Here is a 26,154-nt window from a genome sequence, read left to right as displayed (position 1 = left end):
TGAATTGCTGAACAGTATGCGCCTACACAGGTAATATTTATAAAAGTTATAATTTTGAAGCTCTGTTATTAGTATAGTCGTACAAAGGTAGTCGTTTATAAGTCGTTTTAGGGCTGTGTACATTTATGCCATAAGTGAAATTATTAGTGGGGACATGTGTATGCAAGATATATAATTAACTTTTGATGAACTGATCGAAAATGTTTCATGGAATGGTTTCATAGAAACGTTTTATTAACCTATAGGTGAAATAAACATTACAATTTATTTTTAAAACATGAGTCGACATTTTAGAAGTAGTTTTTTGTTGTTAATAAAGTTATCACCGGTTTGTAATGTAGTTCTTGGCAAGAAAAGTCTGTTAGAAAAAAAATATCAACTCTAGGTACATTTTTTCATTTCAATTTTTGGAATTTTAACTACTAATTAGTGTAGCAGTGTCCCGTTGACATCGAGGTTTTGTGTCCAACATTTCCTTGGAGCAAAAATGTGTATATTTGAGTATATAAATGTTTTTGATGTGATTATCTTACATATAGTTCTCTCTTGTGCTTTGGAAAGCGTGTTAAGCCATTTATCGATGAAATACGGCAAATTAGCCGGCTAGCATTGTCACATTGCCACTATCCGCTAAACCTTACATTAAGTTCCCTTCATCTAAATGAAGAAAGAGAAAGATCTTGTAAAGAAAGACGTTTGTCCAGCGGTGTATTATTGTCAGTATTCTCATTCGGTTCATGATTTTTTTTTTTATTTACAAAAAAAAAAACTGAAACGTAGATTTCTTTCTTCATGACAACTTTTATTACTTATACTCTAGGGTGTCGGTTGTGTAAAATTTCTCTCACGGCATGAGTGACATTCATTGATTGATTTTCAGTTTACGATATTCGATAAAAACGGTAAAGTAGTGGCACATAGCTATTGAACGCTAGTAATTGAAAGGTACAATAAACTTACGTTGGTTTATTAAATATTATAATTTTTACCCATTCGATTTTACTGGTAATTGGTCTTTATAATGATGTTCCCCCATTAAATTCTAATCTTATTAAGTTTTAATACCTAACATATGCAACAAACTTTTAAATATGTCATATTTATTAACCGACTTCAAAAAAGGAGGAGGTTACTCAATTGGACCGTATATATATGTTCGGGGATAACTTCTTCGTTTATGGACCGATTTTGATAATTCTTTTTTTTTGTTCATCATCATCATCATTACAGCCTATACAGGCCACTGCTGGACATAGGCCTCCACAAGTTTACGTCAAAAATAACGTGAACTCATGTGTTTTGCCCATAGTCACCACGCTGGGCAGGCGGGTTGGTGACCGCAGTACTGGTTTTGTCGCACCAAAGACGCTGCTGCCCGTCTTCGGCCTGTGTATTTCAAAGCCAGCAGTTGGATGGTTATCCCGCCATCGGTCGGCTTCTTAAGTTCCAAGATGGTTGTGGAACCTTGTTATCCCTTAGTCGCCTCTTACGACACCCACGGGAAGAGAAGGGGTGGCTAAATTCTTTAGTGCCGTAGCCACACCTTTTTTTGTTGGAAAGGAGGATATCCCAAGTGTGGTACCATGATAAGAAAACCAGGATCTGATGATAGAATCCCACAGAAATGGAAGGAAACCCTCGAAAATCGTAGTGACGACTAGTGCGTTTGTTAATTTTTTTCGTCTACTTACATTGTATTACTTGTCGATGTAATTGAAGTCAGTTTTTTTCGTTTGCGAGCAAACACAATTGTTATAAAAACAAGCTGTAATTTTCAAAGAGATAAAAAAATCAATTTCAGGTATCTTTAACGAACAGAACTTCACGATTTCTATTCGACTCCTTCTTTGGTTTGGAGGTGCCACTTTTGGAGGAACAAAGCGTTGAAGAAGATGACGATGACTCCCAAGTCAAGAATTGTTCCTGTGGTATGTAACTCTATTGATGAATGAACGAAAAATCTGTTTGCAATTTACACAAGATTGAGAAGAGAATAACTTCTTTTATTTTTGTGTTATTTATTATGATTGCTAGCGAACTTCCATAGAAAAACTTAAATATTTCATTATAAGTCATAAAGTCAATACATTTCATAGAATAATAATGAAAATTTCAAGAAAATTAGAATTTGTCTTATTCTGAGTTTTAGGCCGATTCTAAGTTGAAATCTATCTCATTTTATATTTTTGAAACACATTATTGTGTACACATATTTTATCTTTACACAAATCAATATCTTTGTGTAAGTACAACTACAAAATATTCTTCAAAAATACGAATTTATGGACACTTAATTCTATTTTCACCTGTAGAACTCTCAGCAAGTCTAATTATTTTCATTCACATTCACATTTTAGAGTGCGGCAAAGCGAACCCACTTCCTAGAAAGATTGGTGAGTTACACATTAAGGAATACGAAGCACCTGTAGTATAAATGCACTTATTTATAGCACCTTCGTAGTCTTCCTGTTGGACATTCTTCTTGACTCACTTCCCTTGTCTCCTCTTACACCCTTTAGTTAGCTGTGGATTAACTTTCGTTGTCTGAATAATATTTCTCTTTTTACATTCTTTGGGATAATTCGTTACATCGATTAAAAATAAATAGATTATATATTAACATATAAAATAACTAATTGCGTATACGATATAGCTACCGTAATACTTTTTTCGCTTGCAATAAATGTATAGGGAATATCTGTACTACTATGTATTATACTCATATGTATATAATATTTTTAACGAAAAATTTCTCACTGAGGACTACGGCAATTGTTAAATATTCGTAGTATTAAACAAATGCCTTGGACTGTTTAATCTCATATTTATAAATAAAGATGCGATCTCCTGTATTCTGCAACACATAGTTGGAATAGGTACAAGTTAAATTTTAACTTGTGCACTAATAACTATCGAAGGTAGCTGTAGTGTAAATAAATAAAAAATAAATAAAAAAATAAATAAAATGAACAAACTTGAACATGAAAAGCTAATGTCTTAAAATAGGTTTATTAATACAACGCAAGCAACTTCAATTAAGGCAATGTCACTATTACATTATGCTAGTCAATTAACCAGTAATGCAGGCTCTACCTTCCTATGGCAGTTCGTTAACCGTCACTTTCTCTGTAGAATGCAGTGGGCCGAACCAGGAAAATCGTATAGTAGGTGGTGTTGCGGCTGGTCTTAACCGGTATCCTTGGATGGCGAGGCTAGTCTATGATGGCCAATTCCACTGTGGGGCGTCTTTGCTGACGAAGGAGTATGTTTTGACAGCGGCACATTGTGTTAGAAAGTAAGTGAATATTTTATGTTGACAAGAATTTTTTTAAACGTACCTCGTTTCGTAAACTCCGATATGTTGGCGAAGTGCCAGACGCCATGGTTACGGTTGACTGAGGAGCAGTGTAGAGTGCAAACACCTTAATGAGAAACAAAACATAAAGAGGGTAGATCGTTATGCCTTACCCGCACAATAACATCAAACTCATAGCCTCGAAATCACCAACGACCATGGTGTTTGCAACGTAAATAGGTTTTCAAAGGGTCAGGGTTTCAAAATGACAATCGTGGTAACTCCAGTACAGTCCAGTGCCCATAGTGCCATCTTTTAAATGGGTGCATATATATTTAGATAAGTTCCATAAAATAAGTTTAAGTATAAAAACTCAATTCATTTTACAGATTGAAACGATCTAAAATTCGAGTGATCTTGGGCGACCATGATCAAACGATAACATCAGAGAGCGCCGCAATCATGCGAGCAGTCACCGCCATCGTCAGACACCGTAGCTTTGACGCCGAGTCTTACAATAATGACATAGCTTTACTAAAGTTACGGAAACCTGTCACCTTTTCCAAAATCATCAAGCCCGTCTGTCTGCCTCCAGCAAGTAAGTTACTTTGAACACTAAACACTGCTTTAGTAATAATGATATTTTTAGATAAACATTCAGACATTTTCCTATCATACAATTATGGTAATGTGTGGGATAGATTTGTTCTAAATATTTTGATGACTATTTACAGGCGTAGATCCATCAGGCAAGGAAGGTATCGTTGTTGGTTGGGGTCGTACGTCCGAGGGTGGTCAATTGCCTGCAATAGTTCAAGAAGTTCGAGTACCCATTTTGTCTCTCACACAGTGTCGAGGTATGAAGTATCGCGCCTCCAGAATCACTAATAACATGGTTTGTGGTTTGAATTTTTTTTTAAATTCCTCATATTCGTTTTTTTCAACTCCACCTCCTATAAAATCATCACACGTGCAAAACAATTGTTTGATAACAAACAAGAAAAAAATAAAAACGATTTCAATTTATATTGACAAGTAATACGATGTAGGTAGTCGAAAAATAATTAATTAAATACGTATTATTAGGAACTAGCCATACCCGTGCGAATAATTCGCACTAAATAAGTAAACAATTTGCCGATCGTCAATTATGTTGAAGTTGTTTCAAAATTAAAGCCGTCATATATATATATATATATATATATACATAATTTTAATAATTAATTTATTTACGAAAAGAGCAATAGTACATTTTTCAGTTGTTGATGGTGGTAGAGCAAGCAATTATCTATAAAATGGTATATAATTTATGTGGAATAATTATGAGGTTTTTTTTAAACAGGATCTTAATTTTAGCGTATTAATATAATATATGATAAATGAAAGAGTAGTCGTCAAACGTCAATCAAACTTAAATGGAACCTTGACAAGCATAATCAGCTTTCGATTAAAAATTAATCACCAAAATCGATACATCTAGTAAAAAGATATGAAATACACATAGAATATACCTCCTCTTTTTTTTAAGTCGATTAAAAATTAAATATTATTTAATAACATGTGCTCAACCTAGTATTTTATTACTCTCATTAGGGATCGTAAATTAATCACGTGATATTTTTAAGCACACTTAACCACATATATCTGAGGCTTAAATTACTTCCCCATACATACTCAAAAATAACTTGTGTTAAATACAGGTATAACCTGATTAAATTGTGGGAATTTAAGCATCCTGATACAAGTTTCTAGACAGATATTTAGGTTGCAGGGCATTTGTTGTTTTTTTTGTTTAGATAATCGTGTGTTCAACGAAAAATAAATACACGTGTTTGGACAATTGGACCCGGTTTTTATCATATACACCTGATAGCGATCGTTACTCTTAGTAGGGTCCAACCTGCAGTGGAGCAGCGTGGTGGATTTAGGTCCGATCCTTCTTCATGGTGAAAACGGCCTCCAGCAGTGGGATGTTACATTCTGAATTGTCGATATCTTAATATAGCCTTGTGATTTTTCGTGATGTCCCCCCCCCCCCCTCGAACCTCACGTGATTAATGGGTGACCCTTTACAATAATTAAATTTTCAGATATTTTTTATTGATAAGCCGTTTTTTTACAAATTACAGATTTGTGCGGGTCGAGCATCAACGGACTCATGTCAAGGTGACAGCGGCGGACCTTTGTTGTTACAGCAAGGTGATAGATTTCAAATCGTGGGTAAGAAATTAAAGCTTGGTTCAAAAATGTCTTGATTTTATAACTTAAAAAAAATAGTGATGGAAAAATAGTCGTAAGATATTGAATAGAGTGTTAGTAAATTGCCAAAAGACTGGCACGGCACTGGTTTGTGGCTGTTGCGCTGGCGGTTGCGGGTTCGATCGTTACTCATAGTAGGCAATATATCTGCCAACCCACATTGGAGCCGCTCCTCCAATGCGGGTTGGTGAATAGAGTGGATGAAGCTCTGATCCTTCTCCTACATGGGGAAAGAGGCCTATGCCCAGCTGTGGGATATTACAGGCTGAATTGAAATTTCCAATAAAATTACTCGCATTTCTAAATAACCCTATAATAATATATTGTTAGTTTCCATATCATACGTAAAATTCCATGCTAGTCCTAAGGGTCTATAGTTCAGCAAATGAGTCGAGATGGCTCAGTGGATATTTATCCCTATATAGTGAACTAAACTAAATTTCAAACTATGCGCCGTATGCATTTTAAGTGTTACATTTACCTTGAGAAAGCTCATATGATTCGAAAGTAATTTTGAGGATGAGGTAGAAGGGAAAAACGGAGATAAAGAACGACTGAGAGTAAGAGATAGAAATAAAGAAAGAAATATAGAAAATTAACAATAAATATGTTTGTTGATATCTTAGAAATGCCAATATATATATAATAGTTGATCTGTATGTAATTTAAGTCTTAATTTTCCTAGTTTACGAAATTCCTAGTACACGCACTACATACTATGTACACAACTTGTATTTCGATTATTTTAGTTCTTGCGATAGTAGTTCTTGTAGTAGAAGTAAAATATCTTTTTTTTTTGGAATTTACTTCTTAAGAAAAGATTTAAGGATCCGTGGTATGAAAAATATATTTGGAGTGAAAACCTGTGAAACCGTAATGACGCGACGGTGAGAATGACGTTACCACGTAGCGTCTCATGCGAGATAAATATATTTTTACATATCTAAGTAATATTTCTTAAGGAGTAAACACCATTTGCGTGTCGGAGCTAACACAGGCACTTGTATAAAATGAATACAATTTTTTTAATGATATTACAGGTATAGTATCATGGGGCGTTGGGTGTGGAAGACCGGGTTATCCCGGCGTGTACACTCGGATAACACGCTACTTGCCCTGGTTGAGAGCAAACTTGCGAGACACTTGTCTTTGTGGAAACTAAGTTATTTTTCATTAACTACAAAAAAATATTTATTTACTAATTTATTAAAACTACTTATATTTTACTATCGACTTTAATGTAAATTTGTACTTGTTTTACTAATTTAAGCCCATGACTTGTTAGTGATGTGTTATATAGTTGTTTATTTAGTAAGTAAATGTAAAATTAAGACAATTATCATTACTTGAATTATTAAAAAATTCAATTTTGATAGGTATTATTGTATTGAAATACTTTTTTTTTTTTTTTTTTTTTTTTATTACGATATGGGCTTACTCTTGACCTCAGTCTAGCCCTAGAGCACAGACGAGGTCGAAGATGGAGCGAGTTCGCCCAGAAGAAGCCTGTTCACTCGCGCTTTAAATATGTTCGGGTTATATGAACTCGGAAATACAGACGCCGGCAGGGAATTCCATTCCTTGGCTGTGCGCATTAAAAAAGATGATTCGAAGCGCTTTGTACGTATGAAAGGTATATCAATCAGGTAGGAATGAAAGCCTGCGGTACGTCTGAAAGTCCGATGGAAGAAAGGAGATGGGGGTATGAGCTCGTGTAGCTCCAGGGCACACTCTCCAAAGTACAACCTGTAAAAGACCGTTAGACTGGCAACCTTTCTTCGGTGAGCCAGAGTATGAAGAGATTTCACCAAACTGGCATTACCGATAAGCCGCTTGGCTCTGCGTTCCACTGAGTCCAGTGTGGCGAGTTGATATTTAGCTGAGCCATCCCACAAGTGACTACAATATTCCATGCACGATCGGATTTGAGCTTTGTATAGCGTAAGAAGCTGTTTAGGCGTGAAATAACGCTTAACCTTATTTAAGATGCCAAGCTTTCTGGCCGCAGTTTGCGCTTTGGACTCAATGTAATTGCCAAAGTTGAGGTTAGAATTCAACTCTATGCCAAGGAGGTCGAGGGTATCGGACACATGGACAGGTGTACCACGGAAAGTAGGAGTCAAGTTGAAAGGACTCCGTTTGGTGGAGAATAAACAGGCCTGCGTTTTGGCGGCGTTGAACGTGACCAGGTTGCAATCACCCCATTGGGATACTTGCTCCAGTATTGAATTTGTTCGTTCCACCATGGCCTCTCTCTGAGAAATACTCATTTTAAAGTCATCTTTTAATCTACTTTAATTGTTTTTTAAGATAAATATTTTTACCTTTGAAAGTCGTTGTTAATGATTCTTATTATGTATATATGATTATTCAAATTTAAGTATGAATCTAATTTTAATTATTATTTTCTATAATCCTTAATTTCTCACTGTAATGTACTTCGCTTTGAAAACTTTAAATCTTTTGATTATTTTAAACGTAAAAAAGAAATTAATCAAAAACCTAATTCTATTACTTACTGTAACAATTAATATGTATATTAGCAACACTAATAATACATATTTTATTTTTTATTATTATAAGCTCAATGTCATTATTATAAGCTCAGTCTTCCCAATGTACATGGTTTTGGTAAATTTGATGGTACTTTAAATGATTTGTTATAACAAATTTATTGTTAGTCATCAAACTATAACATATTTTAGTAATTCGATATAATCGATGATAGTTGGTAAGATTTGTTTTAACTAATTTTAACGTGTATATATAACAGACAGGCCGGTGGTGCAGATTACCAATAGATGATAAGCTACTGTGGACAGCTACCTACGTGTTCATTTTTTTTTATTTGTACATAAAGTTTAAGATATTCAAATAATTTATAATTTTGTAAATATCATTGTTTTAGCGTCACTAGTTTTATAATCATTGTCATCATCATCATCATAATCATTATCATTATCATCATCAGCATCATTATCATCACTCATCATCATCATCATCATTATCATCACTATCATCATCATCACTGTAATCACCATCATCATTGTTATTACTATTATAATTATCTTCATTATTGTCGTTGAAGTAGTTATATCATCATCATTTTTATTTAGATCATCACTATCATTATCATCACCATCATCATTTTTATCACTATCATCTTATTATTTCATGAGCCGTTTTCATCACATCATATTTCGATTTTCATCATCACAACATATTTTTATTTTTTCCTCTAATGGCCCCAATAATAAGTTTATTTTTAAAAGTACTCTTCATTTGATGACAACCATTCTTAACCAAAATGACATGTTGTAATTTTTATCTAGATCAAACATTTAGAGATATTTTTGACCTTTCAGACAATTCACAATCTCATTAAACATTTTCATTGTCATAACTACTTTTGATAATATGATTAAAAAAATTGGAGTCATCTTACTTCATTGTTGATGTTTTAAATATAGCTTGTTATTTTTGATTATTAAGAAAAATCGCTCTTAGGCTATTACTGTGATCTTTTTCACGATGAAATTAATGTAATTAAACTTTATAATCTATTTAGTTATAAGAATTGTTTGTTTATTTATTTTTGTATAGAAATAATATTTTACTGCGTTTAATTTTACATGATTGACTAAATGTTTTTATTAATACATACATTTCTTTATATCAATATACATTTTTTAACTTTAGTAAGAAATGTTTTTTATTTTTTCCACATGACCTTATTACAAAACTAATTAAAATTAATAAGGTCCAAAAGAACTAGAAATAATACAAACGTAGTAACGATTTAAGAAATAAAATAGCGTTGTGACTATGGACAAAACACATGAGTCACGCTATTTTTGGCGCGAACTTGTAGATGCCTATATCCAGCAGTGGACTGTGATAGGCTGATTGATGTGTTTGTGTGTGTTAAATTTCAAGATTCTGAGTTCACTGGAAGTATCCTGTAGGTTTTGATTCCCTTGCGAGTGTCGAAAATTTGCAGCATAAACACAGACACAACAGACAGTAGACCTGAGTATTTGATATAAATTTCAGCTTGATACGCGTTTCCGAGAAAAAGGGTCTTGACAGACAGACTGAAAACAAAGTGATAGGTTAAAGGTTTATATTGCTAAAGGAGCTGAGACACGTATATTTAAGCGTTCTGAAGTGCTCTCTCCTAAAGATACTTTTCACCATCATCACCATCAACACTTCAGTCTAATATAGTCCACTGCTGGACATAGGCCTCGACATGTTCACGCCAAAAATGGCGTGAACTCATATGTTTTGCCCATAGACACTACGCTGGGCAGGCGGGTTGGTGAGCGCAGGGCTGGCTTTGTCACACCGAACATGCTGCTGCCCGTCTTCGGCCTGTGTATTTCAAAGCCAGCAGTTGGATGGTTATCCCGCCATCGGTCGGCTTTTTAAGTTCCAAGGTAGTAGTGGAACTGTATTATCCCTTTGTCGCCTCTTACGATATCCACGGGAAGAGAGGGGATGGCTATATTCTTTATGCCGTAACCACACATCATATTAATGGTTCGTAGAACATATTAATGGTATTTTAAAAATAAATATTATTTTCTTAACTTAAAATTAAAAATGAATAATTTGTACTCAGTATGGTAAATGGTAAATTGAGGATTAAATTATTACGTAAAAAAGCTCGTCTTGATGGTAACATTTTATCTTTTTTACATAAAATGTTGAATCTAACATACCTATTGATATATTGTTTTACAATCTAAAATAACTAATGAACTTAATATATTCTTAATTGACTTCTTTGTTTATTTATACTTAACAATACATCCTTAATACCTATACTAAATCAAAAGACGGAGGGAGACCTTTGCCAAGTTTTTTAATACACCATAATTTTAAATTAATAACATATAATTGTATCATATTAAACTTTATTGTTCAACATTAGATTACAAAACATAAAACTTTGAAACAAGAAATTAGTCATTTTATAAAATCAGTATGTATGTAAGACGCATACAGCATTATCTTGTAATGAATATAAAGAGGCATTAACCGTTACCTGTAGTGGAAAGCAATACTTTCGCTTGATAGACTAAGGCTAAAAAGGATATAAAAATGTTTTAAAATATGCAAAAAACTTGTCAAGCTCTTAATTATATTTACGAACTGTAAAAAAAACTGTAAAAAGTAAAAAAATGTCACAATTATATTTTTAGCGACGGCTGTCTTATTTATATATAATAATTACCTGATTAATGCATTTTATTCATAGTATTTTTTTTACTACTAATCAATAGATCGATTAGTGGGGTGTCCGCCCAAATAACGTGTGTCCGTCAACACGGCCGAGTGTCGATCTCAGTGTGGTTTGTGCGCGCGTGCGACGAGTCTAACGACGAGCAATGAGGTTTTAGTGAATTCTGAAAACGAAGTTTGATTTTTTTTATTTTTTTTTTGTTTTCAACCAGCTGCAGGATGTGGAAGTGCTTTCTTTTCGTTGTGTTTGCAGCTTTAACTTTCACTTACACACAGGTTTGTGTCGTGTTATTATTATTAAATTTTGGTTGTTTTTGTTACTATATTCCTGATTTATATGTATCTGATTGATATAATTTTAAATAATTTTGTGTATTATTTCATTGAAAAGCGCATGTAAAAGTTGTTGTAGAGTTATGTTGAGCACAAAATAATCAACTGCTGCTAATATTCAAAAAGAGCAAAAACTTTTTTTTATTTTTTTTTAAATTGTTAATATTGTTTGTTGTATTCAACATTGCCTGATTAATGTAAATGTAATTATTAGTGTAATGAGTTTTAATTCGACTAATGTGTACGACATTATTTAATCTCTAACATTTTTGATATCATTGATAAAGTTTTATAAGGAAAAGTCTATAAAAATATAGTTTGTGCGGGAAACTTAAATCTCAAGCAGGCTTAGTCACAGTAGACTTCCACAATACAAGGTTTTTTATGATTATTTTTTATTTTAACTATTAAACTCAATATTTAATAAAAATAATAAAACACGTCTATTGATATGTAGGGAGAATCTTTGCGAGAAAAACGAGGAGTTTTCGCGAAGAATTTCTTCGGAGGTGTTTGGGGGAACCGACCACCTCTGCTTGAAGCTAATCAGCCGAGAACAACATGCACATGCAGTTAGTATTATAATTAAATAAAATTAACAAATTATATAGTATGTTATAAATTTTATTATGATTAATACAAAGATGTAAAATACCTATATATAAAATATAATGTAACGTCTTTAGAAAGTAATCAAATACCTTAATTAAATATATGAAAATACATGCCAAAAACAATCTTGCATATGCAATATAAACGAATATAGAAGGAGGATACATATGTGTAAGTGTATATAGAATTTCCAAAAGCAAAAAAAAAAAAATTAATGAAATATTACTACTTCAGCCTTTGCAGTCCACTGCTGGACATAGGCCGCTGCAAGATCGCACTAAGCATCCCGGTTTTCTAAAGACTTCATCCAGCTTCCACCGGCAATCTTACGTAGATCGTTGGTCCAGAGGGCCGGAGAGTGTCCCACACTGCATTAGCTAGCACGCGGTTTCCAGGACGCATCTATTCCAGTGGCCATCCTGCGACACAGATGACCAGCCTACTGTCACTTCAACTTGCTAATTCTATTGGCTATCTCGGTTACTTTCTTTCTCTCGCAGATAGTTTCATTTCTGATCCTATCTTTGAGAGAGACCCCAAGCATAGTCTGTTCCATTGCACGAATAGTATGGTCTAGGTAGAAATAATCCTGAACAACTTCGAGAAGGATAACATGGACCAACTACATCGATCGACTTTGTTTGTTAGCTTTCGTTTTGTCCTAATTTATACAGAGACCGACTCGTCGGGAGGACTCAGGCCGCCCAGCAATTGGCATAGCTCCTCCAATATCTGTTCAACGTCGACGTTGAAGGAAAATGGGTCCTGTTCATTGGTCTTTGATATGGATGATCAACATCACCGCATCATACATATTTATTTATTTATTCTTTATTACTCATTATTATCTACACATTGTGTGAAGTGTGCACATATTAGTGCAAAAAAGGAAAAAATAAATAAATAAATAATAAGCCTCAGTATCTCGATATATCGCCTGAATCCAAGATAGCCCACGTCACGACAGAGTCAAAGACTTTCTTGTAGGCCACAAATGCCATACAGAGTGGTTGATTATACCTACTATTCAGTTTTATATCTGCCAGAGAGTATGGACGTAGTTTACGGTGCTGTAGCCATTTCGAAACTAGCCTGCCCCGCTGGATGGAATTCATCCAGTCTTTTAGCGAAACGATTCGTAAGGACCCTCGAAAACATCTTATAGACATAGCTTAGAAGTGAGATTGGTCTGTAATTCATTAAGAGAGACTTATTGCCTTTCTTGAAGAACAGTACAACCAAACTCCTGCCTCCGGCGTGGTACTTCGGTGAGTGGTGGCGTTAGAGTGTCACTAAGGCTTTTAGGACTGATCACTCTGCCTTAAATAGCCCAGTCATAACTCCGTCACTCCCCCCGGACCCTCCCGTTTTAAGCTGTATATTAATGTTGATAATCATTTTTTTTATACAACTAGGTAGTTTAGTTGGCAAACAAGCGTAGGGTTCAACTAATTTTTTATGGGTTATTTATAAAAATAAAGACTAATTATCGTACAAGCACATATTTTTTTTTAAATTTTATAAATAGTTTGTATAAACCTTATAAAATGATTTTCAGAATGCGGTGAAAGAAACGAAGTGTCGCGAATAGTTGGAGGGGCTGAAGCCGGAATAAATGAGTTCCCCTGGATGGCTAAATTATCTTATTTCAAGAGATTTTACTGCGGAGGGATGGCCATCAATGACAGATACGTCTTAACAGCCGCGCATTGCGTTAAAGGGTATAAAATATTTGTTAATTTATAGCACGATGTATATAATGAGAATTTGCTTCAGCCTGTAATATCCCACTACTGGGCATAGGCCTCTTTCCCCATGTAGGAGAAGTATCAGAGCTTACCACCACGCAGCTCAACTGCAGGTAGGCGGCTATGTTCCCTACTATGAGTAACGATCGTTATTAGGTATTTATGACAACAACCTGATAGCGATCGTACCTCATTGTAGGGAATATATCCGCCAACTCGCATTAGAGCAGCGTGGTGGATTAAGCTCTGATTCTTCTCCTACATGGAGAAAGAGGCCTATGCCCAGTAATGGAATATTACAGGCTGAAGCGACAACAACCGGGACCGATGGCGTGCTCTCGGAGGTACGGTGGGGAGACCCACAAGGACTGCACAAACATAATGAGAATGAATCTTCAAAATGTATGTGTATGCCCATAACTTTTGAACGAATGTACTGAACTGGATATTTTCTCTTAATATTAGAAAGGTATATAAAAATAAAAATAAAACTGCTATACATTCATTACGAATTTCATTAGCAGTAGATATTTAACCTACGCTTTCAACTACAAATATTTTAAAATTGTATTCAGGTGCTTGTTTTCTTGTAAAGTGCTATTAATAATAACATAAATAGTTTTTATATCATCATTATCAAGACCTATATCCCCTGGATGGGGCAGAGGGCGTCCACAGTGCGCTGCCATCTCGCTCGTTCTTGGGCTATCAGCTTAATCTCGGGCCAGGAAAGCTCGACATTCTTCATCTCCGCGGTGACGGAGCGACGCCACGTTTGCTTAGGGCGGCCACGTTTCCTTTTCCCTTGAGGAGTCCATTCTAAGGCCTGTCTCAGTATGTGAGAGGAATCCCTTCGGTGGGTGTGACCGATCCATACCCATTTACGCCGCTTTATCTGGTGGCCGATTGGGGTATCTTTACAAAGTTTCATCAGGTGGTCGTTTGATATTTTTTCGGGCCACCAGATGCCAATGATCTGACGTAGGCATCGGTTGATGAAGACTTGAATTGGCTGTGTGATGGATTTAGTAACCTTCCAAGTCTCGCATCCGTACAAAAGAACGGTCTTAACGTTGGAGCGAAAGATTTTGAGTTTCACTCTTAGTGTCAGCTTCCTGGATCTCCACACGGGTCGCAACTGAGAGAAGGCTCGCTTTGGCAATTCTTGAAGCGGTGTACTCTTCCGTACCTCCAGAATCCGACACGACATAGTTCATTTAATAGTTTTTATATACTTATGGGGATTATTGATCAGGTGCGATCGTGTTATTTCCATTCCACTTAATTAAACACACACACTTTTAGTGGGACCGCAAATCGAAGTATATTTTATTTTAATAATCATTTCATCATCATCATTCGTATGAGTTGAAAAAAGTTCTCGCTGGTTGAACAAGTATATATAGTAGTTTTATTTTATTTATTTTTGTCTGCTACCTTGCAAATTTCTGGCGCCCAGCGAGATTTATACATCCTAATATTTGGTTGCCCTTTAAAAATTTTATCACTATAAAGCTTTATCACTTTATTGTTATAATAAAAATTCAAGAATACTTAAAAAAATTATCATAACCATTAAAAGTTTGATATTTTAGATGTCACTTTATTTTCGTTAAATTTTTTACTTTAACTGTATATTACATAGGAAAAATATAACTTCGATAATGTGAACCTAGATATAATTATACAGGTACATTGTTGCACAAGAATATGTTTAATTTATATTGATCACTGCAGCCTATCGCAGTCCACTGCTGGACATAGGCCTCCACAAGTTCGCACCAAAAATGGCGTGAACTTATGTGTATTAGAGCCCCCATAGGGGTGGGTTGCGGGTTGGTCCACTGAAGATGCTGCTGCCCGTCTTCGGCCTGTGTATTTCAAAGCCTTTTGCCAAAGTTGGATGGTTATCCCGCCATCGGTTGGCTTTTTAAATTCCAAAGTGGTAGTGGAACTGTGTTATCCCTTAGTCGCCTCTTACGACACCCACGGGAAGAGAGGGCGTGGCTATATTCTTTACCGACTGCCGTAACGACACAGCAAAACACAAGTTACTTTATAACAAAATCGAAATAATAAAGTTTATTTCTTTATAAGATAATATAAAAGTAGCTTGTCTCAATACGAAAATAATTTTATGACTTAGAAACTACGTCTACTTTATTACATCAAATACAAGTACCTATAGTTTGTTTGAGTTGTATCGACAGCTTTACGTGTTTAAATGAACCGAGAATTCTGAACGTTTTAGCAAGTGGCTTTTATGTATTTACATAAAACTTGAGAGTATATTGACTCGCAATCAAAACTTCGTAACAAAAAGCCTATTGGCGTAAAATTACTTATTTAAACACAAAACATTTAACAGTAGTAGAAGTAGTAGTTTCTTATCCAAAGTAATGATTAAAATTAAATGTCCCCTGTCAAAATTAAGGTTAATTTGAAACTTAGATTCTCGTTTTGATCTCATTCTCCAAAATTGGAATGCATTATTAACAAAATGGGTTAAGCACAAATAAACGACGTAATCACTTAAAAATAAAGTCTTTACACTATTTAGTGCGTTAAGTCAACTTCGAGGACCAGATAATTTGCACAAATACCTAATATGTAAATTTGAGGAGAAGTAGAGGGCGTTTGACGAATTAAATTTTTCCTTTATTTTGATAAAAATGTAAATGCGTCTCCAAATTGCAGATGAGATCGTATATCATCGATATACGAGTCCGATAACCTGGGAATGGCAAAACAGGCCCAGAATAAGTTCTTGGTCCGAATTTTTGAATTCCAATCAGTATCAGTACGTTCACCTTTAAACCGGCCGAGGGGCAGGCTCTAAACTTAGAGTTCAATATCCTCACTAAATGTCCACATTCGAAACGATTGCGCGATTTTTGTATTTTGTTTGATTTCTACAGAAAAATATCTCAATGTTTGAAGTATGGATATAGGTGTCGTGTGAATAGGTATTGAAGATGACAGTTAAATAGATGCAACGAAGACCTTTTGTCGTGCCGTAGCTACCTACAGTTAGTGAAAGCGTAAATGAGACATTAATGGTATTCAAGTCCAAAAATATTTCGTGTCACTTTCGCTCAATGTCAAAACAAACACAGATTTGTAATTTGTTTTTTATAATATACTCTGAATTAATTGGACTATATAATGGACTATAATATGTGTAGTACGATAAAACCTGCATACAATTCTTTCGAAATTCATTTCTTTCTTTTTAGAGGAGCCTAGTTTTATCCCAGAAGTAAAATTTGTGCAGGATATTTCAATAGAGTTCTGTACATTTTTATTTTTATTGTCTGGCAATTTTTCAAACCAATTTTTTTATTAAATTTCAGCTTTATGTGGTTCATGATAAAGGTCACATTCGGCGAACACAACCGGTGTAATGTAACCCAGAGACCTGAGACTCGCTTCGTCATCCGAGCTATTGCAAATAAGTTCACTCTAACAAATTTTGATAATGACATCGCCTTGCTACGCCTCAATGAGAGAATTCCTATGTCAGGATCAATCAAGCCGATATGCTTGCCTACAGATAGCTGTAAGTATTATATAACTAATTTACAAATAATTAAGAATACAGTAAAAGCGACTTGTATGTCTGCAAACACTTAAACTATTTAAGATTATTTCATTATTCTATGATATATAATAATCAATAAAGATTAACCGACTCCAAAATAATTGTTTGCTCGCAAACGAAAAAAAAACCGACTTCAATTACATCGACGAGTAATACAACGTAGATCGACGAAAATAGTCAAGTAACTACGCGTTATCAAAGATTACATTACTCAAAAAGTAGTTATCAGATCTCAATAAAATTAATATGTGACACGACAAACATCGGCCTTCGATTAAATTAAAAATTATTAAAATCGGTACACCCAGTAAAAAGTTATTGCGGATTTTCAAGAATTTCCCTCGATTTCTCTGGGATCCCATCATCAGATCCTGGTACTAAACTTGGAATATCTCCTTTCCAACAAAAAAAGAATTATCAAAATTGGTACATACAGTAGAAAGTTATGCGGTATAATACAACGTAGGTCCACGAAAAAAGCGTCAAGTAAAAACGCATTATTAGATCTCTAATAAATTTAAATAGGACCAATTGGCACACACCACCTTTCGATTAAAAAAAAAAATGTCGAAATCGGTCCACACGGTCAAAAGTTCTGATGTAACATACATAAAAAAAAAAATACAGTCGAATTGAGAACCTCCTCCTTTTTTGGAAGTCGGTTAAAAAGAAGGAGATTTCTCAATTCGACCGTATATATATATAGATTAGATCTTTTTATGTGTGTTCTCGGATAACTTCGTCGTTTATGAATCGATTTTGGTGATTATTCTTTGTTAAAAAGGGGATTTCCCAAGGGTGGTACCATGATAAGGAAACCAGGATTTGATGATGGCATCTTAGAGAAATCGAGAGAAATCTTCGAAAATCGTAGTGGCGACTACTGCGTTTGTTAATGTTTTTCGTCCACTTACGTTGTATTACTTGTCGATGTAATTGAAGTCGGTTTTTTTGTTTGCTAGCAAACACAATTCTTAAGTTAGTTAGTTAAGTTTAAAACCATATAATTGAGGCATCTCACACAAATTATCATTTTCGTTGCTTATAAATAAAAAAAGTTTCAATTTTATTCTGTACTAAGTTTATTACCTTTCGCCAAAGTCATACAATTTTCTCTTAATCTACGTAATACAGTATTAACGATACATCATACAGTTTATAGCATATTAATAGGCTTTATTGTCTCTTATACTGCAGACATAAATAACAAATTAAGTAGTACTTACGGTGTTTTGAAAGTTTTTTGTTTGAATAATCCAAAGTATGACACAACTTTAATTAAATAAAAATGATAAATCATTAAGTGCTTTAATTCAAAATTATTGATTCATTTGAAAACTCTATTGACTAACAATTTTTAAGAAAAAAGTTGAAAGAAAAACCCGATTTCTTTCCTAGAGGCGCTCTCATCCAGTCAACCTCTAAGCCAAATTAAAAAAAAAGTATTAACTATTTGTAGACCATAATAACCGAAACGTTTATATTTTTAAATACTTACAAAATAAATACACAAATACATATAATATACAGCTCGTACACAAAAATTATAATATCTGTATAATTATATGTAGATATAAGTACCAAAAATTAATTCATTTATATAATTTTACTCATAGAAATTATACTTCAGTACATTGAAAACAGGTAATTTATTACTGAATTGAAACACTTGTCAAGACAGTGAAAGTGACAATTTATATTAAAAACACACGAATCCTCGTGTTACGAATGTTACGATACTTATTTATATTATTTGCATCTAAAATATTCGTGTATTTGCTGCCGAGCATTTGGTAGCGCTATTTAATATAGGAAGGTAGCCCATAGCAGCGGCAAGCATTCATTTATCAACTGTTCTTTGTTATAATTATTAGTGTATATAAGTTCAGTTTTATTGTAGTTTAGCAGTCTTTCATCTTTAATTAAATTTATATTTGTTCGGGCGTTTACCACGATAACTGTTTTGTTGCGGTCCTCATACTCCTATTTCGGCAATGTTTCAATCGCCATATCTTTCATCTCGTTTCTGTCTCATTTACTTGACATGTATCCGAAAGTGACTTTTTTATGTCATTTGGTTACATAATTATACTTATTGTGATGCCGAAAAATTTTAAGTGGCAAGTTTAATTAAACAAACACTTGCATATAAAGCTCCATACAATCGTATTGCTTAAAAGTAATACTAGATTATAATTAATATTCAAATATTTTTAAATGATACAATACATTAAATCCATTTATAACTGTCGACAAAAAAATATTTTTTTTTGTTTGTCGTATTTTAGGATTAAGTAATATTTTTATCATTGTACATATCACTCATCATCATCATCACTTTAGCCTAACACAGTTCACTGCTGGACACAGGCACAAGCTCGCACCAAAAATTTGACGATCCGCTGGCGCAACGGTTGACGCACTGGCTGTTGCGCCAGCGGTCGCGGGTTCGATTCCCGCTCACGACGGACACTTATATCGACCATATAGATGTTAGTCGTGGTCTGGGCGTTGTGTTTGTGTATTGTATGTGTTTCCGGACACCCAGTACAGGAGAAAATCCTACTGGGGGATCCGTCGAGTGTGTAACGTTTACTTTAAAAAAAAAAAAAAAATGGCAGGAACTCATGTGTTTTGCTCGTAGTCACCACGCTGGGCAGGCGGGTTGGTGACCGCAGGGGTGGCTTTGTCGTACCGAAAACGATGCTGTCTGTCTTCGGCCTGTGTATTTCAAAACCAGCAGTTGGATGGTTATCCTGCCATCGGTCGGCTTTTTAAGTTCCAAGGTGGTAGTGGAACTGTATTATCTCTTAATCGCCTCTTACAACACCCACGGGAAGAGAGGGGATTACTATATTCTTACTGCCGTAACCACACAGCACTTTACATATGAATTACATTAATTATTTTAATGTATATTTCTACAGCCGAATTGTACGTTGGAGTGAAAGCCGTTGCGTCAGGTTGGGGGACTCTGACGGAAGAAGGCAAGGTATCCTGCTTATTGCAAGAGGTAGAAGTACCAGTTATGAGTAATCAGGAGTGCAAGAATACAAAGTATACTTCCAGTATGATTACAAACAACATGTTGTGCGCTGGTTACCCTAAATCGGGGCAGAAGGATTCTTGCCAGGTAATACTTGCTTAAAACAATTAAAGTTACTTAGGAGTTACATTATTATATACGTTGTAGGACGATAATTTTTAAGTATCTTTAATTTTTTTTAATTTGCTACTTAAACTATTAAACGCTGTAATATGTATTTTCTGAGCAAAAGCTTTCGGGTTTTTATTTACATTGTTAATTAGTTTAGTACATAGTACTTGTGTACCATAATTGACACTAACAGTTCTTGTAATTGAATTGTGCGTTGATTTTAGTTAAATTTGTATTAAAAGTTGTAATCAACAGTGCCTGATATTACGGAACTACACATTTTGGATTTCTTTAAAAAATCACTAGACTGTGGATTGCGTAAACTAGTACTATTTAACCGACTTCCAAAAAGGAGGAGGTTCTCAATTCGACTGTACTTTTTTTATGTATGTTACTTCAGAACTTATGACTGGGTGGACCGATTTCGACATTTTTTTTAAACGAAAGGTGGTGTGTGTCATTTGGTCCTAATTAAATTTATTTGAGATCTAACAACTACGTTTCGAGCTATATCTAATAATGCGTTTTTACTTGACTATTTTTTCGTCGACCTACGTTGTATTTACTTGTCGATGTAATTGAAGTCGGTTTTTTTCGGATGCGAGCAAATACAATTATAATAAATTTAGGTTATATTTTAACGGAGAACGACGTGCGAACTATGTAATAGGAATACCAAAAAAATAAGATGCATTACAATTTTTTTTTTACAATTTTGCATTTATTGTAGTAATTAAGTATGTAGTAACATGTTCTCGTATAAATTTAAGGTTAAATATTTTAATTTGATTGCTAAGACCAGAACTGAATATTTAATGCAAGGTATGGGAACTCAATACATCTATTTCCAGGGTGACAGCGGCGGGCCGCTCATAGCCGAGAGAAAGCAAGACAAGCGGTACGAGTTAATAGGTAATGAATATTGATGTTGACTTTGCGAATCCTTCTGCGTCTGTGGCGCCCTTTGTAAAACAAGGTAGATCGGCTTTCACTTGTCACACACACGAGTGTGTTTGAGAGTATCCGATAGATTAACTTATTTAAATGGTTATATATAATTATCATTATATTATCAGGGGTATATAATGGTATTATATATACGAATACTCGTATAGTATAACAAAATCCCACAAATCTTTAAGACTTGCTAGAAAATAAATTTTAAGTTTGTATAAAAAGTACTTAATACCTAAGCATAGTGCGGTTCAAGATTATATTAATGATGGAGATGTGTGCGTCTAGAAGCGGTGTATTGCACGCAAGACCGTATTTAATTTATACCTAGTGAACATATGACTACTTTGCCGTGTGGTTACGGTAGTAAAGAGTATAGCCACCCCCTCTCTTCCCGTGGGTGTCGTAAGAAGCGACTAAGAAATAACACAATTCCGACACCATCTTGGAACTTAAAAGCCGACCGATGGCGGGATAATTATTTAACTGCTGGCTTGAAATAGTCAAGCCGAAGAAGGGCAGCAGCGTCTTCGGTGTGACAAAGCCAGCCCCGCGGTCACCCGCCTGCCCAGCGTGGTGACTATGGGCAAAACACATAAGTTCACGCCATTTCTGGCGCGAACTTGTGGAGGCCTATGTCCAGCAGTGGACTGCAATAGGCGGAAGTGAAGTGAGTGAACATATGACGTAAATTTCATCATTGTGACATAAAACACTAATTTTATACATATCATATTGATATTGTATTTACGTAAATCGCAGTGCGTCATGTATCCACTGGGTAACGATTGATAGTTTTTTTAAAAAGTTTCTTGTTTATCTTTCTATGCCGAATTTGTGGCTGGTTCATATTAACGATATATTATAATTTTTAAAATGATGATTCAGTAGTGTTAGAAATCTTTGATTTTATTTGAATAAGCATAAGAAAGTCAAATATTTTGAAATTGGCGGTCTTAATACTTACTAATTTTAGGCGACTCTGTTACAATAGCTGCACTAACTTTTTGCGAGACTTGGGGTTAGGTATGCCAACTATAATTAAATTATCGTGTCACTTATGATTAATTTTATTGTAAAATATTTGGTTTCAGGAGTTGTCTCTTGGGGTAACGGTTGCGCTAGAGTTGGCTACCCCGGGGTCTACACGAGGGTAACGAATTATTTAGACTGGATTCGAGAAAATACACAAGACGCCTGCTATTGTAATGAATGAATATTTTATTACTGTCTTTATAAACTATACAAATTTATTCGTAAAAGTGGAAAAAAAATGATGATTTTATGGAAAGTTATTGTAAACTACTGTGTGTTTGAAACACGGATTCCAAAATTTTGATGTTCAGATAAAAACAGGTAAAATTTGTATGAAAATTTTTACGATAACTTCCTATACAATCATCGTTTTTTATTTGGAACTTTCAGCAGGGTATTTACACCGCATATTATTCTCTTACTAATATAATTCATTAAGTTACGCATATTATTACAGTTTTTACAGAACAGCCAGTAAAAATTGCAGCAATAAAGCCAGTTGAATTTTATAAAATATTTGTGTTAAAATTTTATACACATATTTTAGATTTATGGAAGTGTGAAATTTATGCGCAAAGAACCTTCCTTAGGAAATTTCTTCAGTTTTAAGAATGTTCTAACAGAAGTGTTCGCAGTTGTCCGGTAACTAATTAGCTTAAAACTGACAAAGCTCTATTCTTAATAGGACTGGTATACTTTATTTAACAGTAGAATATATACCATAACGTATAAATGTGTCTAGTTTATTAATAATGTGCATAAACACTTATCTGCGATATAAAGTAGGTATATGAAGTAATAATAATTTAAAAAATCTACTTAATATTTTTTTAATTAAAACTATAAAAATAAGCAACGCTATTTAAAAACTATAGTTATTAAGTCAAGAATTGGTGACATGATCTTCAACGAATCATTAGTGAGTCATTGAACTCGTGTACTAAAACATGCAAAATTGATTAACTGATCGTTTTAGTGGAATGATTTTATTGATGACCTTTGCCAAATAAATCATTATTAACACGCTTCTAAAAAATTCACAAAAATAAAGTGTAAATTGTTATTCTTTTCGTCGTTATTTAAATTTTTTATATGTGCGATTATTTCGAATTGTACCAAATATTTTTATATATTGAGATGTTAATATATTAGTTTCAAAATATACGTAAAATTGCCTCATAAGTTAAGTATAGTATTAAGTATGACTGTGGAATTACAATGTATTATTATATTAATTAAATAACTGGATATAATTGTTTTATTTTTATTTCATGACTACCTTTTCGTACTCGGTTTCTTACTGTGGATTAGGTACTTACATGATTTTGGATGTTCCATTTCCTGCTATATCACTAAGTGATAACGTAGTATTTTCCTGGTAAAAGATTTTTTCATATCTTGCACTTTATAAGTTAATTCATTACACAGACGATTTAATATTGCTTTTGAAGTAAATTTGATTTTACAAAAAAAAAAAACAAGAATTAAATCTTATATGTATAAAATCTAATATATAAAATTCTCGTGTCGCGGTGTTGTGTCTGAGGTGTGAAACGGCTTGACTGATTCTCATGAAATTTTGTGTGCATATTGGGTAGGTCTGAGAATCGAACAACATCTATTTTTCATATCCCTAAATGTTAAGGATAGTCCACCCCTATTTTTTTTTAATTTTTGATAAATTATTTATTCTTTATTTTATTATGATTTGGCGTTGAAAAATAGATACAACCCTAAATTTTCACCCTTCTACCACCAACCTGCCGCGTTGGCGCAACGGTTGCTGCCATGGATTATACCTGTTGCGCTGGCGGTTGCGGGTTCGATCCCCGCACATGATAAACCTTTGAATTGGCCATACAGGTGTTTGCCGTGGTCTGGGTGTTTGTGCAGTCCATGTGGGTCACCCCACCGTGCCTCGGAGAGCACGTTAAGCCGTCGGTCCCGGTTGTTATCATGTACACCTGATAGCGATCGTTACTCATAGTAGGGAATATATCCGCCAACCCGCATTGGAGCAGCGTGGTGGATGCCCAGTAGTGGGATATTACAGGCTGAAGCTTTACAAGTCCTATAGAAAAAAGCTTATTAGCAAAGTTGTAGGTAGTAAACAGATCTACAACTGATGTAAGTATTTACACTTTTTTCGCATAACCTCAAAATTCATTGATTGATTGATTAATTGATTGCGGAAAACCGGGATGTCTGTCGCGGACTTGGGGTGGTCTGTGTCCAGCTGTGGACTGCAAAAGGCTGAACTGACTGATTGAATAACTAACTTAAAATTCATGTGAAAAATTCAAAAAACCAAGTTTTTGGTTTTTTTTATATCTTTAACAAGATTTTTTTTTTACGAAATTTGGTGAAAACTTACCCTTTTATGTCCCAAACACACTGTAATTTTTTTGATTTAAAATATTTACTTTTTCACCTTATTTAGTCCTCAATATCGAAAAAGAATCCTCATTTTCAATCGAAAATTGTCAGAGGTCAAAATATCTGTTTTTAAAAAAAAGTCGGTGGGCTTTTTGTTTGTTGAAATCTCTATTTTCTGATGGTATTAAAATATATACATTACTATGGTAAATGTTCTCCGAAAATGCAAAACGTGCACAAACGCACAGGCAAATAGACAAAAATTCTAACAATTATTGTTTTGGTTGGTATTTGCGATGACAAAGGTCCCAATAATATTTTTTCTCATATATCTTCCATGTATATATATGAACAGATATACGTTATATTTTTATTATATGTATTGATAATATTCTAAAAATTTTAAGATTTTTTGTAGGTACTATAAAATAGGCGTGATTTGGGGAGGGGGTTAATCTTAAACCTCATCACGTATCACCAAGATGACGGAGGGGGGCTTAAAATTAAATAATAAAAAAACCTGATTAATGGACTGTCCATTTTAACTCTCCTAGCGTATAAAACTCGATTGTTATTAGGTTTAAACTGAAATAACTTTGTAAGACAAGATAGGTATGTCAAAAGTTTATCACAATAATAATCTTGGATTAATAAGCTAGAAAATACCACAGAATACTTAAAATAAAATAGTTACACAAAATTTAGGTGAAGATATTATTAGGATTTAAACTTACTTTTATCGAATTTTTTATCTAATATTTTGTAGTGACGAAAATGTCGATTTTGGCGCGAAAATAAATAGTGAGGGCTGGCGGGTGGCAAAAGTGGCAAATTAGGCATGCTGCCTTGCTAGCATTTTCCGATTCCGAGAAAATTTCGGCATTTAAACCTACCTCTGTTTCAACTCTCCTCGATCTCCCCTACTATAAAATTGTATGATTTTGTTTTCTTTTCCTGGATTAAGAAATCTAAAACAAACCTTTATACACATAAGTTATAAAAATATAAATGCCTATTTCAAAAACTTATTATAATGTTTTACGTTTTATGTTAGGAATATAACAAAATACATTATCGAACGTCTATGACGTTTATGTAACTGTTAATAAGATTCAAATTAGTGATTAATTCATAACACATTCATGAGGTCAACGATCCGAGAGGTCATTGCCAAATAACATGTTTGAAGACATAGCCAACGTTTGGTGACTAAAATGCTTTTAAAAGCCCGATTAGCACTTACAGAAAAGCATCTTCCGCTTCAGTTTTTCTATAAAAGAGATATAAAATTAAGTATTTACAGATCAGATGAGAGTGGTTATAGCTGTAATATATATGTACCTATATTTTTTGTTATGACGTGCTACATTTTAGGATGTTTGATATTCATAAGTGCGCTGAGATCGAAGAAATGAGTTAGTATATCACAAACTTTGTACCCAAAACGCAACGGATACAGTGGAAGTGCTACAACGCTTACAAATGGTTTTGCTGTCACACGTTTTTTAAAATTCGTTCACAACACAAGGAAAGCAGT

General features: G+C 34.1%; 2 protein-coding genes across 2 annotated transcripts; both read left to right on the top strand.

Annotated features, from left to right (window-relative positions):
• Positions 1–661: 661 nt before the first annotated feature.
• Positions 662–6,742, top strand: LOC123658018 (trypsin-1-like). The gene is made up of 8 exons (XM_045593498.1): positions 662–694; positions 1,802–1,928; positions 2,358–2,393; positions 3,133–3,295; positions 3,685–3,893; positions 4,030–4,190; positions 5,425–5,515; positions 6,595–6,742. The coding sequence occupies exons 1-8, from the start codon at positions 662–664 to the stop codon at positions 6,714–6,716; spliced, it is 942 nt and encodes a 313-aa protein (XP_045449454.1). The 3' UTR covers positions 6,717–6,742.
• Positions 6,743–11,020: 4,278 nt separating this feature from the next.
• On the top strand, positions 11,021–22,422 carry LOC123657696 (trypsin-7-like). The gene is made up of 7 exons (XM_045593216.1): positions 11,021–11,077; positions 11,592–11,706; positions 13,305–13,467; positions 16,848–17,053; positions 20,023–20,228; positions 21,104–21,164; positions 22,301–22,422. Exons 1-7 carry the CDS (start codon positions 11,021–11,023, stop codon positions 22,420–22,422), a joined length of 930 nt encoding a protein of 309 aa, XP_045449172.1.
• The last annotated feature ends 3,732 nt before the right edge of the window (positions 22,423–26,154 follow it).

This window comes from Melitaea cinxia, chromosome 11 (assembly GCF_905220565.1).
Source record: "Melitaea cinxia chromosome 11, ilMelCinx1.1, whole genome shotgun sequence".
In the NCBI taxonomy this organism is placed as follows: Eukaryota; Metazoa; Arthropoda; class Insecta; order Lepidoptera; family Nymphalidae; genus Melitaea; species Melitaea cinxia.
This window is presented reverse-complemented; position numbering and strand designations above follow the sequence as displayed.

Coding starts and splice junctions, on each gene's coding strand:
- LOC123658018 (XM_045593498.1), top strand. CDS start 662: ATGAAGAAAGAGAAAGATCTTGTAAAGAAAGAC. Junction 695..1,801: donor AAGATCTTGTAAAGAAAGAC/GTTTGTCCAGCG, acceptor AATCAATTTCAG/GTATCTTTAACGAACAGAAC. Junction 4,191..5,424: donor CCAGAATCACTAATAACATG/GTTTGTGGTTTG, acceptor TACAAATTACAG/ATTTGTGCGGGTCGAGCATC.
- LOC123657696 (XM_045593216.1), top strand. CDS start 11,021: ATGTGGAAGTGCTTTCTTTTCGTTGTGTTTGCAGCTTTAACTTTCACT. Junction 11,707..13,304: donor GAGAACAACATGCACATGCA/GTTAGTATTATA, acceptor AATGATTTTCAG/AATGCGGTGAAAGAAACGAA. Junction 13,468..16,847: donor GCCGCGCATTGCGTTAAAGG/GTATAAAATATT, acceptor ATTAAATTTCAG/CTTTATGTGGTTCATGATAA.